The 17,734-nt window shown below is 39.3% G+C and overlaps 4 protein-coding genes across 6 annotated transcripts; 1 reads left to right on the top strand and 3 right to left on the bottom strand.

Annotated features, from left to right (window-relative positions):
* LOC107621822 (pentatricopeptide repeat-containing protein At4g31070, mitochondrial) lies at positions 6,957-9,076 on the top strand. Its single transcript, XM_016323811.2, has one exon. It carries the CDS (start codon positions 7,139-7,141, stop codon positions 8,936-8,938), a length of 1,800 nt encoding a protein of 599 aa, XP_016179297.1. The 5' UTR covers positions 6,957-7,138; the 3' UTR covers positions 8,939-9,076.
* On the bottom strand, positions 9,654-11,530 carry LOC107624030 (probable myosin-binding protein 6). The gene has a single exon (XM_016326464.2). The coding sequence runs from the start codon at positions 11,212-11,214 to the stop codon at positions 10,111-10,113; it is 1,104 nt and encodes a 367-aa protein (XP_016181950.1). The 5' UTR covers positions 11,215-11,530; the 3' UTR covers positions 9,654-10,110.
* Positions 12,026-14,502, bottom strand: LOC107622841 (probable cinnamyl alcohol dehydrogenase 1). Of its 3 annotated transcripts, none has more exons than XM_021114099.1 (7): positions 14,204-14,502; positions 13,749-13,846; positions 13,534-13,647; positions 13,228-13,458; positions 12,863-13,148; positions 12,567-12,717; positions 12,026-12,463 (listed from the first exon to the last, which is right to left on the bottom strand). In XM_021114099.1, exons 2-7 carry the CDS (start codon positions 13,838-13,840, stop codon positions 12,267-12,269), a joined length of 1,071 nt encoding a protein of 356 aa, XP_020969758.1. In that variant the 5' UTR covers positions 13,841-13,846; positions 14,204-14,502; the 3' UTR covers positions 12,026-12,266. The 3 variants fall into 3 exon arrangements, with proteins under 3 accessions (XP_020969758.1, XP_016180371.1, XP_020969757.1); XM_016324885.2 differs by having other exon boundaries at positions 13,749-13,854; positions 14,226-14,502; XM_021114098.1 differs by having other exon boundaries at positions 14,226-14,502.
* LOC107622842 (probable cinnamyl alcohol dehydrogenase 1) lies at positions 14,897-17,185 on the bottom strand. Its single transcript, XM_021114100.1, has 7 exons — positions 17,080-17,185; positions 16,898-16,983; positions 16,707-16,820; positions 16,037-16,267; positions 15,659-15,947; positions 15,405-15,555; positions 14,897-15,300 (listed from the first exon to the last, which is right to left on the bottom strand). Exons 2-7 carry the CDS (start codon positions 16,972-16,974, stop codon positions 15,104-15,106), a joined length of 1,059 nt encoding a protein of 352 aa, XP_020969759.1. The 5' UTR covers positions 16,975-16,983; positions 17,080-17,185; the 3' UTR covers positions 14,897-15,103.

The following is a 17,734-nucleotide window of genomic DNA, read 5'->3' as shown; positions in this document are numbered from 1 at the left end:
GCCTCGAGCAGCTAGAACAGGAACGGGAGCGACAAAAGGAAACCGAAAAGAACCTAAAAGAGGAGATGGAGCGACGAAAAGAGTTAGAAAGAAAACTCTTAAAGTTAGAGTCCTCCCTCAAAGGTCAGAACTCCCACGACGGTAGAGAAGATTCGCCCTTAGGGGAGAAAGATCCTTTTAGCGAGGACATAATGAGGGCAAAAGTTTCGAGAAACTTTAGAAGCCCCGATATGGACCTCTATGACGGAACCACTGATCCAAAGCATCATTTGAGCAATTTTAAAAGTCGGATGTATCTGGTTGACGTTTCTGATGCTACGCGATGCAAAGCTTTTCCGACAACCTTGTCAAAAGCAGCGATGAAGTGGTTCGACAGCCTCCCTCCGAGGTTGATTACCAGTTTTGAATACCTCTCAAGGAAGTTCTTGATGAGGTTCTCCATCCAGAAAGACAAAGTAAAACATGCACCAAGTCTCCTGGGAATAAAACAGGAGGTCGGGGAGTCCTTACGGGCCTATATGGAAAGGTTCAACAAAGCATGTTTGGAGATTCAAGACCTGCCCACCGAAGCAGTCATCATGGGGCTAGTCAATGGTCTTAGAGAAGGTCCCTTCTCACAGTCCATATCAAAAAGACACCCCGCCTCTTTAAGTGATGTACAGGAAAGAGCTGAAAAGTACATCAATATGGAAGAAAATGCTAGGCTAAGAGACCCGAGTTGGCGACCTGGTCACCCTCCCTCAACGAAAGAGAGGGAGAGGGAAGCTAAGAAGAAGGAAGAACTTTGCCTCAATAGGCCAAGAAAATATCACTCTTATACTCCACTGAAAGTTCCTGTAGTGGATGTATACAGAGAAATTTGCAATACCGAAAGGCTGCCTCCTCCCAAGCCCATTAAAAATAAAAGAGGGGGGAGCCGCGGTGATTACTGTGAGTACCATAAGATATATGGGCACTCCACAAACAACTGTTACGACCTTAAAAATGTGATAGAAAAACTGGCCAGAGAAGGTCAGCTTGACAGATATCTCATAGAAAGGTCGGACAGTCATGGAAAAAGAAAGCGAGATGATATGGATAGAAGAGACCCACCACCACAAACTCCGGAGAGACATATCCATATGATCTCAGGAGGGTTTGCGGGAGGGGAACTCACAAAATCTTCTCGTAAAAGACATCTCAAGAGAGTTTACCAGGTCGGAGAGGGGTCCTCCGACCTTCCAACCATTTCATTCACAAAGGAAGATGGGCGAGGAATAATCCCTGGGCACGACGACCCAGTGGTAATTACCATGATCCTGGCAAATGCCCATCTACACAGAACACTAGTAGACCAAGGAAGCTCAGCGAACATCCTCTTTAAGCCCGCTTTCGACAAACTAGGGTTAGATGAGAAAGAATTAAGAGCCTACCCCGACACCTTGTACGGATTAGGCGACACGCCAATAAAGCCACTAGGATTTTTGCCCCTCCACACCACCTTTGGAAAGGGGGAGAAATCAAAGACTCTGAGTATAGACTTCATAGTCATTGATGTGGGGTCGGCCTATAATGCTTTAATCGGCAGAGCTACCCTGAATCGACTCGGAGCGGTGGTATCGACACCCCACCTCTGCATGAAATTCCCGACCTCAGCGGGGATAGCAACGGTGAGGGGAGTTGCACGGGATGAGACTAAATCCTGCAAAGTGCGCCTTCGCGGTGGAGGCAGGAAAATTTCTAGGATTCATGCTAACACAAAGAGGGATCGAAGCCAATCCCGACAAGTGTAGAGCTATCCTAAAAATGAAAAGCCCGACTTGTTTGAGAGAGGTCCAACAGCTGAATGGCCGACTAGCAGCTCTCTCCAGATTTTTGGCAGGATCAGCACTAAGATCCCTTCCACTGTTCTCCCTATTGAGAAAGGGACACCAGTTTGAATGGACTCCTGAATGCGAGGAGGCGTTCCAGGAGTTCAAAAAGTTTTTGAGCCAACCTCCTATTTTGACCCGACCTGTAGCCGGAAAATACCTCGTCCTATACCTATCCGGGGCAGACAAGGCTGTCTCAGCAGCCTTGATAAGAGAAGACGAGGACGGTCAACACCCAATCTATTTCATCAGTAAAGTTCTACAGGGCCCTGAGCTAAGGTATCACAAATTAGAAAAATTTGCCTACTCCTTAGTGGTAGCCTCTCGAAGGCTACGACCTTACTTTCAAGCTCACACAATAAGAGTCCGCACGAACCAACCCATGAAGCAAATCCTCCAAAAGACAGATGTTGCAGGAAGAATGGTTCAGTGGGCAATAGAGCTCTCCGAGTTCGACTTGAAGTACAAAACTCGGACGGCGATTAAAGCCCAGTGCCTCGCCGACTTCATTGCAGAATATGCAGGGGATCAAGAGGATAAACCAACTACATGGGAACTCTATGTAGATGGATCTTCCAATAAAACAGGAAGCGGCGCAGGCATAATATTGGTAGATGAAAGGGGAACCCAGATAGAGGTTTCCCTCAAGTTTGAATTCCCAGCTTCAAATAATCAAGCAGAATATGAAGCCTTGATTGCAGGATTGAAGCTGGCAGAAGAAGTCGGTGCTACGAAGGTAATGATATACAGTGACTCTCAAGTGGTGACCTCCCAAATAAGTGGAGAATATCAGGCAAAAGACCCAAATATGAAGAGATACTTGGAAAAAACTCTGGAACACCTTGGGCGCTTTGCAGAAACCGAGGTCACGCATATAACTCGGGACCTAAATAGCAGAGCAGACGCCCTATCCAAGTTAGCAAGTACCAAGCCAGGAGGAAATAACAGAAGCCTGATCCAAGAAACTCTCCAGGAACCTTCAGTGGTAAAAATGGAAGACAAACAAGAAGTCTTTGAAGTGGTCGGATTAAACTTCGGATGGATGAACCCCTTGGTCGAATACCTGAAATTCGACATCCTCCCCAAGGAGGAAAAGGAGGCCAAGAAAATCCGAAGGGAAGCACAACATTATACCTTGGTGAAAAATATTCTCTATAGAAGGGGGATATCAACGCCATTGTTAAAGTGTGTACCGACCTCAAGAGCCACCGAGGTATTAGAGGAGGTACATAGTGGAATCTGCGGGAACCATCTCGGAGCAAGGTCATTAGCCAGAAAGGTGATTCGAGCTGGATTCTACTGGCCAACCTTGCAGAAAGATGCCACAGACTTTGTGAAAAAGTGCCAACCGTGTCAAATGCATGCAAATTTCCACGTGGCCCCCCCAGAGGAGCTCATCAGTATCACCTCCCCATGACCCTTTGCAAAATGGAAAATGTTCTCTATAGAAGGGGGATATCAACACCATTGCTAAAGTGTGTGCCGACCTCAAAAACCACCGAGGTGTTGGAGGAGGTACACAGTGGAATTTGCGGGAATCATCTCGGAGCCAGGTCATTGGCCAGGAAAGTGATCCGAGCAGGATTCTACTGGCCAACCTTACGGAAAGATGCCACAGAATTTGTAAAAAAGTGCCAGCCATGTCAGATGCATGCAAATTTCCACGTGGCTCCCCCAGAAGAGCTCATTAGTATCACTTCTCCATGGCCCTTTGCAAAATGGGGAATGGATTTGTTAGGTCCTTTTCCCCAGGCGCCAGGACAAGTCAAATACCTAATAGTGGGAATAGATTACTTCACAAAGTAGATAGAAGCAGAACCACTGGCCACCATCACTGCACAAAGAAGTCGGAGGTTCCTCTACAAAAATATCATCACAAGGTATGGGATACCTTACTCCATCACCACAGACAATGGAACCCAGTTCACCGACTCCACCTTTAGAAGCCTAGTAGCCAGTATGAACATCAAACACCAGTTCACCTCAGTGGAACACCCACAAGCCAATGGGTAAGCCGAAGCAGCCAACAAAGTCATACTGGCAGGGCTGAAGAAAAGATTACAAGATGCGAAAGGAGCTTGGGCTGAAGAGCTCCAACAAGTACTATGGGCTTACAGAACAACCCCCCAATCCGCCACTGGAGAAACACCCTTCCGACTAGTTTATGGCGCAGAAGCCATGATCCCAATAGAGGTCAATGAGCAAAGCCCAAGAGTGATTTTCCACGACGAGATCGGGAATATACAGGGGCACAAAGAGGAGCTCGACTTGCTCTCCGAAATCCGAGAAGAAGCCCAGATAAGAGAAGCAGCGTTGAAGCAAAGGATGACCGCGAGATACAACAAAAAAGTCATTCGAAGGAGTTTCACCCCAGATGACTTGGTCCTAATCAGAAACGATATTGGAGTCAACAAATCGGGGCCATGATAAACTCGGGAGCAGTCCGACTCATAAGTCGGAATGCGAAACCGAGTAAAATTAAAATGAATCGCAAAAGTAGCCTAAGTCACGAAAAACTCAATAAAACAAAATTGAGTACTAGGAATAACAAAAAAGAGATAGGAAAAAACTAAGAAAAAGTTGTAAGGCTGCCTTGAGGATCAAAGAGATTCAGAAAAGCAGGCCAACCCCAAAGAATAGGTTTTTTCCAGAAAAGATCAAAAGAATAGAAAAGCATGCGCGCATAAGGTAACTCAAAACCCTTATCCAAAAAGGGCATTTATTTAAAACGCTGAATTAAACCCTTATTAAAAAAGGGTATCGTAAATTGTTTTGTTTACGGCCTTAAAAGGCCAACAATTGTTCAAACATCAACAAATAAATATAAAGAGTTTAAAAAGGGGGGGTCCACAGGCCGGACCCCCAATAGCCAACAAATCACTTCTTTGCAAGAGGAGTAGAAGGATCACCACCACCAGGACCAGGAGTTGGAGAGAAAGTCGGAGGAGCGGCAGAAGAACTCGGAGCGTCCTTAGAGCGAGGAGGGGACTCTATGATCCTCTGCCCCCGAGTCTTCAAATCAGACTCAGACTCCACCACGGGGACAGGAGGATCCACGATGGCACCATCAATAACAATCTTATCAGGGTCCAAAGGAGAAAGGTCCAAGTCAGGAGCAATGACTCCGACCTGCTCCTTAAAAACCCTCCAAGCCTCATCAGCACCATCCGCAATAGAGTCCTCCAACTCGGTATAGGCCTTCCGGGCATTTAGCAAGTCATTCTTTACAGACACAAGATCAGCAAATAAACTGTTGTAGCTGGCTTGCGCTGCCTTCCTTAAATCCACCTCCATGTTGCATTGGGCTTGCAACTTCTTCTCCTTCTCCCGGAGGCTGTCCCTCTCCTCCTTCAGCTTGGCGACTTTCCCCTCCAACTCCCTCTCGTGCTCCTGATATATGCGAAGCCTGCCTTCCAGCTCCTCGACCCTCGAGGTCATCCCTAAAGAGCTGAGAGGAGTCTTCTCAAATATATCTAAGAGTTTGCCACAAACTTCCGCCGTCTTAAGACTCTCCTCAACCACAGCAGTGAGGTAGTGCCGAACAGAAACATCATCCATGCTCATACGAGCATGGGGATAAATGTTCTTTCGGACGAACGCAAGAGCGTCCACCTCACCAGAAGCGCCAGACTCTAAGGTCTTACGCTTCCTCTTCTCTGGTTCAGGAGTAGGTCGGACGGAGGGGGGTGGCAGAGAGGAAGCAGAAGAGGAAATCACAATAGGTTGGGAGGGAGTCCCGACGTTCCGAGGAGGAGGAGGAGGAGAGACAACTGCCCTAGCACCACCAGACCTGGCACGAGACCTTGCCTTGGCCTCCTGAACTCTTTGGTAAGACTCCTGGGCATTTGTTTTTGCCATCTTTGAAAAAAGCAACAATTGATAGATTAGACAAGTCGGAAGAATTAATCAGACAAGTCGGAGAACCAAATGAAAGATACCTATTTGTGACTTGTTTAGCCCACTAAAGGGTTTTGTCATATGAAAAAGATGGAAAAAAATCTTTAAAGAAATCGGGAACTCTAAAGCCTGGCTGATAAATTGATAAATTTTCAAAAAACCCCAAGAGTTGGGGTGAAGCTGGGTAGGAGCGACTCGGCAATGACATAAAACAGACATCTCAAAGTCTGAAAAAGGAAGAAAAACACCCAAACGGGTGATCATACACTCATACATAAAGAAAAAATGGGAGGCCGCCTCATTAGCCCTCCCAAAGCAAACCCGGTCTTCTGGACCCAGGGCCACTAACTCATACTTCGGCTCGTCCTCCTCAGAAGAACAAATTCTGTGGCGAGTACGAAGGTGGGTGATAAACTCAGAATCGACTGAGGGTTCCTCCCCTAAAACTGTGACATCGACCCAGTGAGAGAGAGCATCTACAGAAGCCATTTCTTTTCTAAAAAAGGGGTGACAAAACCTACAAGGGGAAAAGAAAAATCACCAACACGGTCTCTAAAGGAAGGGGGATGCGAAACCAAAGTCTGCAAATCAAATTTATCTACAAAAGCATATTAAAGAACTAACCTTTATTATCTTCATCCTCTTCATCCATTTTCTTTCTATTTATTTTCTATTAAACCAAACAAAGTGTAAATGTACCACCTACGTGATAAGAGTACCATCTCTCTCTTCTCCTCTCCTCTCTTACTTTCCGATCATTTAAAAGAATTTTTTTCTGGTTTTTTCTCCTTCCTTATTTTATTTTATTTTTAATTCTACATTTATTTTTCGTGGATCACTCTGAATATTATCTCTTCACAATAATGCAATCCCCGTTTTTTTTCTTCCTTCCGTGTATATTAATGGATCAGTTTGAGAATATATTCCAGCTCAAGTTTGTTTACTATTTATTATTTTAAATGACTTAATTGGTATTTTTTTAAGAACAAATTAATTTATTTTGGAGTATCTAATTGTCATGTTACTTTAGAATATATGTTAGAGAAAAGGACAAATAGGTCTCTGACCTTTTGTCCCGTGGACATTTTTCTCCTTGACTATTGAAAAATACTTTTAAGTCCCTGACCTTCACAAAATTTGGACGGATCAGTCTCTCCGTCCAAATGCCTCCGTCAGGGACTGATCCGTCCAAGTTTTGTGAAGATCAGGAATTTAAAAATATTTTTCAATGGTCATGGACGAAAATGTGCACGGGACAAAAGGTAAGAACCTATTTATCCTTTTCTATGTATGTTAAGAATGTTTTTGCTGATGGGGGCACTAGTTTAAAAATCTTGTTACTAAAATATGTGTGAAGCTTAACGTATAAGTTGTAACTTTTGCTGTTTTGCATGGCCGTTCATGAAGCCTCTGCTTCATTCAACCAACGCATCAAAACCTTGCTCTCAAACGGTCTTTATCACCAAACGTTTCAACTTTTCAGACAACTCCTTTTCTCTGGCAACCATGTTAACATCTTCTCTGTTCTTCCATCACTCACCAAGGCGTGCTCCTCCGCCCAGTGCCACGCTCTCGGCACTGCCCTTCATTGCTTGGCTCTCAAGACAGGTTCTCACTCTGACCATGTTGTGTCCAATTCTGTCATCTCCATGTATGCAAAGTTTATGGATACTGAATCTGCACGGAAAGTGTTCGACACAATGCCTCAGAGAGACCCCATCACTTGGAACTCCATGATCAATTGTTATCTGTATAATGGGTACTTAACAGAAGCCTTGCAGACGTTGAAAGGTGCACACTTGCTCGGCCTTGCTCCGAAGCCGGAGCTGATGGCTAGAGTTGTGTCCATGTGTGGGAGGAATGTGTGTTCAAGGATAGGGAAACAGATTCATGCCCTTGTTATTGTTGATGAGAGGGTGCAGCAATGGGAGTCAGTGATTTTTTCAACAGCTCTTGTGGATTTTTATTTCAGGTGTGGCGAGTCTTGGATGGCTTTACATGTATTTGATGGAATGGATGTGAAGAATGAGGTTACTTGGACTGCAATCATATCTGGCTGCACTGCTAATCATCATTATGATGCTGCTTTTGCATGCTTTCGAGCAATGCAGGCTGAGGGAGTTATCCCAGAGAGTGCATTAATTGCTCTCTTAACGGCTTGTGCCGAGTCAGGCTTTGCAAAGCATGGGAAGGAGATTCATGGTTATGCCTTCCGTCACTGGTTTGCATCAAGTCATAATTTTTCATCAGCTCTCATAAATATGTATTGCCAATGTGGAGAATCACTGCATCTTGCTGAGCTAGTTTTTGAAGGGTCTAGTTTTAGAGATGTGGTGCTATGGAGTTCAATCATTGGGAGCTATGCGCAAAGAGGGGATGGCTACAAAGCCTTAAAGCTATTTAACAAGATGCTGGGCGAGGAAACTGAACCAAATCATGTTACTTTGCTCGAAGTAATCTCTGCCTGCACAAACTTATCTTCACTGAAACATGGTTGTCCATGCCATGGCTATGTCCTCAAATTTGGGTTTAGTTCACACATCTCTGTAGGAAATGCACTTATAAATATGTATGCCAAATGTGGTTGTCTGGATGGCTCAATTAAGATATTCTTAGAAATGCCAAATAGAGACTCTGTTTCATGGAGCACTTTGATCAGTGCCTACGGTCTTCATGGATGTGGTGAACAAGCATTGCAACTTTTTCATGAAATGCAAGAGAGAGGAGTGAAGTCAGACGCAATTACCTTACTCGCTGTATTATCTGCTTGTAATCATGCCGGTCTTGTAACTGAGGCGCAGCTGGTATTCAAACAAGCGAGTGCAGATTGTAAAATTCAATTAATCTTAGAGCACTATGCATGCCTTATTGATCTTCTTGGAAGGTCAGGCAAGCTTGAAGATGCAATGGAAACACTGAGAACCATGCCCATGGAACCAAGTGCAAGAATGTGGAGCTCTCTGGTATCCTCTTGTAAGCTTCATGGAAGATTGGACATTGCAGAAATACTAGTCCCACAGCTTATAAGATCAGAACCAAATAATGCTGCTAACTATGCATTGCTGAATATGATTTATGCCGAGCATGGTCATTGGCTTGGTGTAGAAAAAGTCAGGGAAATAATGAAACTGCAGAAGGTTAAGAAGATTAATGGGCTCAGCAGAATTGAGGCAGTAGATGAGAGGTTATAGCATAACACAATCTTGTTATTATTGCTTTTTTGTTTTTTATTTTTGTACAAGCGCAGTAAAGTTCATATAATTATAGATAATCCTGTTAATTCATAATTATGTCCTGGTTAATGTATAATGTATTTTGCTCAGTAAAAGTGTTTAGCCATTGAAATTAACAATTTGACAAAATGGCCATTTATAAATCTAGTTCGAAACTTCATAGGTATCAAGCATTGAAACAGAAAATTTTAAGTGAAGAAAAAGTAAGAGTAATTAATAAGTTGAGAAGGTTCTTTCCTATAATTGGTTGTGACGTCAAATCAGCCTACTTGATGTATGCATTGCGTGTTCATTCAGAGAGTCACTAATCACATTGTCACGTTGCAACTACTCTTAGAACTTTAAATATCAAGGTAAACTATTTAACGAAAACCAATTAGTTATGTTTCCTGAGGGAAGGCTTTAGATAAGAGAGAAGCAATGTTTGTACAATTTTTTTTGTGTATATATATTTTTTAGACGTCTTTTTATGTATTAAAGAGATAAATATAAAAGTGGTTCATATGATATTCTTCCTTCGTGATTGCAAGAACGGGGCATAAGAAATATGTGTATAGGACATAAATTACATAAGTTAACAACAGCAAGGTTAACAACATCAACCAAATTCGATTAAAAACAACACAAACTAGTAAGTCAGAGCTGAGGTTAACTCTGTTCAGATTCTGTACAATTAGAACACATAGTTATTAACATTTATGAATTGAATTGACAGACAACCAGCTTCACAAGACATCCGAATCCGATCCTTACAATTTTCTGTTCCAATATTCTTTCATGAAACTTAAACAAGTAACACTGAAACTTGAGAAACTAATAATCCACTATGATCATTAACTAATCTACAACCTGCATCAGATTGTTGCAGTGTTAAGTGCTTCGTGAAATTCATTCACATAAGTATTCCAGTATACCTAAACGTTGAGATTAATCCATCATGGCAAAAGATAAAGAAACAAACAAAGAAACATATATACACTTTATTAGTCGTTCAACCTTATTAAAATAGAATATTAAATATGCAGCATAACTACAATTTCAGAAGAAATAGTAAAACCCATCTGAAAAGCATTTCAATTTTCATTTCCAGTTCCTGTTCCAATTAGCTCTCCACCTGAGGAAATTACAAGTCAAGCATGATGACGATCGTCATCATTATCAGCTTCTGAAGAAGCATTACCAGCATCAAGATCATTTTCTGAAGAAACATTACCGGCATCAACATCATTTTCTGAAGAAGCATTACCAGCATCATCATCATCATTATCATCATACTCTGAAAAAGCATTACGGGCATGATCCTCATCATTATCATTATTTTCTGAATAAGCATTACGGGAATGATCATCATCATTTTCTGAATAAACATTATCAGGCCCCGAACCAGGATCATCAACATCAGCATTATCAACATCGTACTCAATAGCAAAATCCAAGAATCCACCTCTAGGGTTATCAGAGCCATCAAGCAGGTCAATCTCATCATCAGTCAAGAACTGCCTGAGCTTCTCCCTGTAAATGGCCAACTGCTCCTCCAACAAAGACTTCTGATTCTCATGATGGACAATGGACCATCTCAAGTTATCAATGACCTCATTATCATAGTCCTGTTTCTGATCCATCATCCTCCGAAACTGATTGGCCTGAATCTCAATGGCGCTCTTCTCATTCTGCAGCCTGAGGATCATGGCCATGGCCTCCTCAGCAGCGGAGGCAGCCGCAATCCTCTCATTCTCGATCTCAGCACAAGCAGCACTGAACCTCTGCCTCTCAAACTTGACGAGATTTCTCAGCGCCATTACGTCGAACACCTCGTCTTCAACGTGGTCCTCCTTGTCATCGAGAGTGTCCTCCATCTGAGACTTCTTCCGGGAGGAGGGTTTGGGGATGTCAGCGTCGACAGCGTGATGAATCTTCGGGGCGGGGGCGGGAGCGGGAGCGGGAGGAGATCTGGGTGGTGGATAGTACGGAGGGAAATGCTTGAGAGCCTTGGAATTGGGATGAGAGATGCGGTAGATCTTGAGGGTGAAGAAGAGGATCAAGATGAGACCAAGGATGTTGAAGATTCTAGAAACGTAACCGAGGAGGATGAAACCGCAACTGACCTCGCTGGCCTGAGCGATGAATCGGATTGTGGAAGGGAAATCCATGAGTGCGAGGGTAATTCGGAGAAAGCGGTGGTAGAAGCCAAGAACGGACTGAACTGCAACCAAGAAGCAAGTCTGCATCTGCATCTGGGCCACCTTGTACCGCCCACTCTCTCTCTTTCACACTCCAACAACTTCTTCAATCTTAGCGTCAACGCCACTTCCTTTTCTTTCTCTTGCTATCATACTTATCAATTTACCACCAATGTCTCCTCTGTATTCATTGGATTTCCAACAACAACACCAGCAGCAACGTAATGCTACCCCTCTGAATCAAGAATGGAGATGGTTGTGGTTGCAAATGGATTCGGCGAAGAAATAGAGGGAGAGTTATTATTATTATTGCATTTCAGTGTGTGCGAGTGAGGTACGTAAAACTTTCAATACCGTTGCCCATTAATCATTATTCATTAATCATTAGTCATTAATTATTATTATTCTTATTTAATTCCCACAATCCACCACAGATACTAGCATACTGCTTTCTGGATATCAACGTCACCATCATTTGCCACATCGTTATATCTCCAATCTATATCGTATGTATGTATCCATATTTTTATTATTTTCAATATTTTTTAGTTTTTACTTTTAGGATTTTGTAGACAAAAATGAATAAAAAATACTAAAAGTTAAAATGTAATTCAAGCGTGGTAATAATACTTTATTCATAAGCTCCCATAAAATACTGTTATGAAATAAACTAACGGCTATATTTGGCTACCATGAGCTGTTGTTTACGTTAACGAATTACAATAATATTTTTTTGTCTTCCTTGTGACAGGAAGATTCTGAATTAGTGGAATCTTTTTATTAATTACTGGTCTAGTCATCTTTCATGCTTTCACTGTATATTAAATAAATGTCTACTAATTAATTTTGTCAAATACAACTATGGTTAAGTGCTAATAATGCAGAAGAACTTAGTATTTTAGTGTAGCAGCATGTAATGATTCCTATCCTTTCTTTATTATCCAATATAGTTGTGTGAGTTCAGAAACAAACTTAATCATGCAAAATATGAGAAGTAATCTGGCAACTATTGTTCTCTTCTGTAGCATTCAGAATTTGAAGTTCCTCACTCAACTCATTAATTACTAATAAGAAACTATTCAACACTAAATACATTAACAGTCCTGTTACTTGAGGGAATTTTCAATGTCTATCACAAACCTATACTTGACATCTTTGTTTATGATCCTTTCAAAAGCTTCATTAGCATATTCAATGGGAATCACTTCTATATTTGGATAAATCTCCTTTTCAGCACACAAATCAATCATCTCTTGGGTATCTTTTGTGCCTCCTGCAGCACTTCCAGAAATGCTTCTCATCCCTGTCAACCACAAATAATGCACATTTAAAGTATCATTGCTTCAATATAAATTAATGCTTGTCATTACAACAATTTCTTTTTCCATAATTCAGAAGCAACATACCACCAATAAGGCTTCCTGGGCTTAATTTGATTTCACTTGGAGCCCCAACTAAGACTAAGACACCACATGTTTTCAGAAGAAACATGTAAGGATCAAAAGGGTGATTACCAGATGCTGTGTCAATTATAAAGTCTAATGACTCAGCCAATGCCTGCATATGTAGGAATCATAATCAATTTTGACCAAGATGAATAAAGAAGCACAAGCTACAATGTCAATGTTCTTTTAAATGATTCATAATCTCTTTCACCAAAAGGATTAGAATTCGATTCTTATTGTAATAACAACCTACTTACACTCATTTGTTCTTGATCAGATGAAACAACAAAATTGTCTGCACCAAGAAGATTTAGGGCCTCATCTTTTTTAGATATGCTGGTGCTGAAAACTGTTACATCCAATCCAAAAGCCTTTCCAAATTTAACTGCCATATGACCAAGGCCACCAAGGCCAATAACACCTAGAGATTTACCAGGCTGATTCATATTGTGACGAATCATCGGCGAATAAACAGTGATTCCGGCACAGAGCAAAGGTGCTGCTGAAGCCAATGGATAGCTCTTTGGTATCATAAAACAATACCTGCATAAATATGATATCAAATTCAACTGAACCTATCTAAGACTATATAACCTTTTGCATATAAATTTTCTTTCATTACCTATGATGAACTACTATGAAAGTGGAGTATCCTCCTTTTGTGATTGTACCATCAGAATCAACACTATCATAAGTAAAAACTCGTCCTTTACCACATTGAATTTCAAGTCCTGCATTGCAATTTCGGCAGTCGCGGCACGAGTTAACATAAGTCCCTACTCCAACATGGTCACCAACATTGAAACGTTGGACATTGGAACCAACCTTTGTCACAATGCCTGCAATCTCATGTCTAACAAAACTCATAGATTAGCTTAAGACTAAATTGGATTATAAACTAACCATTATTTATTAAAAGATCATATACCCGGGCACAACAGGGTAATTTGTGGCACCAAATGAATTCCTTGTGGAAACTACATCAGCATAACAAATACCGCAGTGTGTGATCTTAACATAAACATCATCGTTTCCTACAGCCCTGACCAATCACCATTCATCATGATATAAATTAAATACTTTGTACCAAGAAAACAGAATTATGCTAAAGAGTGTTGGCAATAGTGATAGAGGCATATATACTTGCGACTGAATTTGTATGGTGAGAGAACACCAGATGCATCTCTTGCTGCCCAACCTAAGCAATCTTCATTGCCACTTTCGAAATTCATCATTATTTTCTGTTGCACTATAAATTAATCAAACTCAATTGGCTATCACTTTAGATTTAAACAAAGAATTTCATGAAGATTTCTATGATAGCTAAAATATGAACAAATATTTAATATTGTATTAACTAATTTAATCGTATATACCAGTTTATTTAAGAATTTTTAACTATAATTTTCACTTAAAAGTAATATACATGTGTATGTAAGTAAGAAAGTTATATGTCATATCTTGAAACTCAAATGAATAAAACAAAATAGAATAATAATAAGAAAACGATAGAATTTTCTCTCAAAGAGAAAGAATGCAAAAAATCAAAACGAATCAACAAATAAATAATATTGAAAGAGCATAGATCAGAAGCTAACACAGTAGTCAATAGGAGCCAACCTGTTTGAGTTTCTTCAGGAATCCGTTCTTTTTTTTAATATTTTTTTCAGGCTTCTTTACTTCAACATTTCAGCAAATTCAATGGCCTTATAAAGCTGAAGAATCAAATAACAAGCGTAATGGCAAGAAGGACTAAAATAGTGACACTTCTTAGACACGTTACTGTGACTAAATCAAGTCAACGAAGTCCACGCACATTGGTCTACCCATATGAATTATAGTTACAATTTAATGCTGAGATTCTAATATGATTATGTTATAGTAATTATGATGATGGTATAAATGTTGTTAAAATTAAAATTATATTTTTTTTTATATTTTAGTAATATTTTTTTAAGTAACATTTTTTATTTTAATTTTAACAACACCTTTTAAAACATTATAATTATCGTAATCACCATAATATAATCATACTAAAATCATCCCAAAAATGTTTCGTGTCGAACAAAATTGCATTTTAATAAAACGTTATTATATATGTAGTGCGTGTGATACTGTGATTTGTTCAGATCAAATTCAAAAAGAATTGTAAACATCAGAAAGACTTGTATTCCATTTACTTTGATCAGGAGAGCTTTGAATGTTCCAACTGCCAACATCAAAATAAGACTTTTCTCCATATACTATAAAAATAAATAATTTTTAAATATTTAAAATTTATTATAATAAATACCATAAATGAGCCAAAATAGTATTCTATAATTATCCATGATGTTACAAAATTAATACGCAGCTTAAATATGAAATACAAAAGATACAAACAAAATTTTCTTGAACAGTTGAATTGTTCTTATTCTAAAAATCCTCACTCAAGGACAAACTCCACACAATAACAAATTATTCATTACAAACACATAGCACTAATCTTCAGTATAATTTTACTTCAGGGAATTTTCAATATCAATCACAAACCGATACTTGACATCATTTTTTATGACCCTTTCAATAGCTTCATTAGCATACTCAATAGGAATTACTTCAATCTTTGGGTAAATGTTTTTTTCAGCACATAAATCAATCATCTCTTGTATATCTTTTGTACCTCCCACAGAACTTCCAGAAATAGTCTTCAATCCTGTCAAATATACAGAATGCATATAAACCAATTTGTTATTACTATATATCTAAATGAAAACTTTAACATTACAACACCATAATTCACTATGTAATGTAACATACCGAAGAATAGGCTTACAGGGCTGAACTTGATTTCATTTGCAGCCCCAACTACTACTAGAATACCAAGTGTTTTCAGAAGTGCCAAGTAAGGATCAAAAGGATGATCACCAGATGCTGTGTCAATTATAAAATCTAGTGTCTTTGTTAATCTCTACATGTATACACATATATATAGCAATATTAGTCAACATTCAATTCCGAACAAAATACATAAATATGAAATAGATTATGCTTTTTTAATTTGTTATGCTTACTTTCATTTGGTCTTCATCAGATGAAATTACAAAGTTATCTGCACCAAGCAGATTGAGGGCTTCATCTTTCTTAGATATGCTGGTGCTGAAAACTGTTACATTCAGACCAAAAGCCTTTCCAAATTTAACAGCCATGTGACCAAGTCCACCAAGGCCAATCACTCCTAGAGATTTTCCCGGCTGCTCATTCATCTTGTGGCGAATCATCGGCGAATAAACAGTGATTCCGGCACACAGCAAAGGTGCTGCTGAAGCCAATGGATAACTTTTTGGTATCTTGAAACAATACCTACACATATACAACAAAAAATATGACATCAAATTCAGTTTACTCTAACCTTTTTAACTCAAAATATATAAACTATAGTAGCCAATTACCTTTCATGGACTACTATGAAATTGGAGTATCCTCCCTTTGTGATTGTACCATCAGAATCAACCCCATTAAAGGTAAAAACTCCTCCCTTACTGCACTGATGTTCTAGTCTATCGTCGCAATACTCGCAGTCGCGGCATGAGTTGACATAAGTCCCCACTCCAACATGGTCACCAACATTGAAACGCTTGACATTGGAACCAACCTTGCTCACAATGCCTGCAATCTCATGTCTAACAAAAAAAAAAATGCAGATTACAGATACATTAGCTTAATTCAGTTTGCAAGTTTCTGAGAATTAGAGAATGAGAAACTCTTGGAAGCCAGTAATTTTTAGTATTTTTCGTTAAGTTTGCAAGTTTCTGAGAATTAGAGAATGAGAAACTCTTGGAAGCCAGTAATTTTTAGTATTTTTAGTCATTATTTAATCAGCACAAACACTAAATTATCTTTAACAAATAAATTTTATTAATTCATGTCTGAAAAATTTAGATGCAAGCTGTATTGATTCATATGTGCAAATGCTGGTAAATATAGATACAAACTATATGCTTTTTGTGTACAAAATTCCTGTAAATATGTATGTAAATTATTACTGACCACATAACTACTGACTAAAAATGATAATATTTATTGGCCATATAGCATTGTTTTCAAAGGCAACATACATACCCTGGCACAACAGGGTACTTGGAGTCACCAAATTTATTCCTTGTCCAAACGATATCAGCATAACAAACACCACAGTGTGTGATCTTAACATGAACATCATCATCTCCTACAGCCCTGATGATCAATCATGGAATAAGTTAATATATATGGTATAAATTAAAGTTCAATCAGATGTTAGTTTGGTTAATTACCTGCGATTGAATTTGTATGGTGAGAGATGTCCAGATGCATCTCTTGCAGCCCAACCAAGGCAATCTTCTGAACTCATTGTTTTCTTCTGTTTCACCATAAATACAAATTATTTTTCAATTTTCATGAAACGTCTTACACATGGATTTATAAGGCAAGTAATAAGTAGTTAATAGGAACCAACCTGTTTAATCAGTTTTCTTTGTTTTCACAATTTGAGGCAAATTCATGAATGGTGTTTATATAATAGAACAATAACAGGCTCAATAGTACGAAAGCAGATACCTCATGATGAGCAAAGCATGTAGACTATAGAAAACTTGGGTTAAACACGCCATTGCAATATCAACATAAAAGTCTACGCTCCTCGTACCTGTAAAACTATGTGAATTGACCGTCCTTAAATAATTTGATATATTTGATAAATTATTTAATATAATACTTATTAAATTGTAATTATTATTTTTATATGAAAATATTTGTATTTGATTAATTACATATATTAACTGCTTTTGTTAAAGACCAAACTGAGTATTAATCAAATGAAAATCTTTTGGTTACGCATCTGATGACGTTTATCCAATAATGCTTGATATTATGTGCACAAAAAGTCCAGAAGTCATTGATTAGATTAGTATTCTATTATCTAAGATGAGAAAAAAAATATTAGAACAAAACCGTAACACAATGTCATTGCCGATAACCTTTTTTTATTTGTTTTTGGTGGGGTTCGGGACCTTTTGAACTAGTTATAACCGCCGCCTGTTAAATCGGCACTTTTTTAATTTTATTATGGAGGCTGCTAGAATGGGTAGGACTCGTTATGGAGATCAAATGTG

The sequence above is a fragment of the Arachis ipaensis genome, chromosome B10 (assembly GCF_000816755.2).
Source record: "Arachis ipaensis cultivar K30076 chromosome B10, Araip1.1, whole genome shotgun sequence".
Lineage (NCBI taxonomy): Eukaryota > Viridiplantae > Streptophyta > Magnoliopsida > Fabales > Fabaceae > Arachis > Arachis ipaensis.
This window is presented reverse-complemented; position numbering and strand designations above follow the sequence as displayed.

Bases quoted from the DNA above. Each gene is read 5' to 3' on its own strand.
- LOC107621822 (XM_016323811.2), top strand. From the start codon at position 7,139: ATGGCCGTTCATGAAGCCTCTGCTTCATTCAACCAACGCATCAAAACC.
- LOC107622841 (XM_021114099.1), bottom strand. From the start codon at position 13,840: ATGATGAATTTCGAAAGTGGCAATGAAGATTGCTTAGGTTGGGCAGCA. The intron at 13,459-13,533 runs GTATATGATCTT...GAGTTTTGTTAG, and splicing joins AATTACCCTGTTGTGCCCGG to ACATGAGATTGCAGGCATTG. The intron at 13,149-13,227 runs GTAATGAAAGAA...ATATTTATGCAG, and splicing joins TTCATAGTAGTTCATCATAG to GTATTGTTTTATGATACCAA.
- LOC107622842 (XM_021114100.1), bottom strand. From the start codon at position 16,974: ATGAGTTCAGAAGATTGCCTTGGTTGGGCTGCAAGAGATGCATCTGGA. The intron at 16,821-16,897 runs GTAATTAACCAA...ATTGATCATCAG, and splicing joins CCATACAAATTCAATCGCAG to GGCTGTAGGAGATGATGATG. The intron at 16,268-16,706 runs GTATGTATGTTG...TTTTTTTGTTAG, and splicing joins AAGTACCCTGTTGTGCCAGG to ACATGAGATTGCAGGCATTG.
- LOC107624030 (XM_016326464.2), bottom strand. From the start codon at position 11,214: ATGCAGATGCAGACTTGCTTCTTGGTTGCAGTTCAGTCCGTTCTTGGC.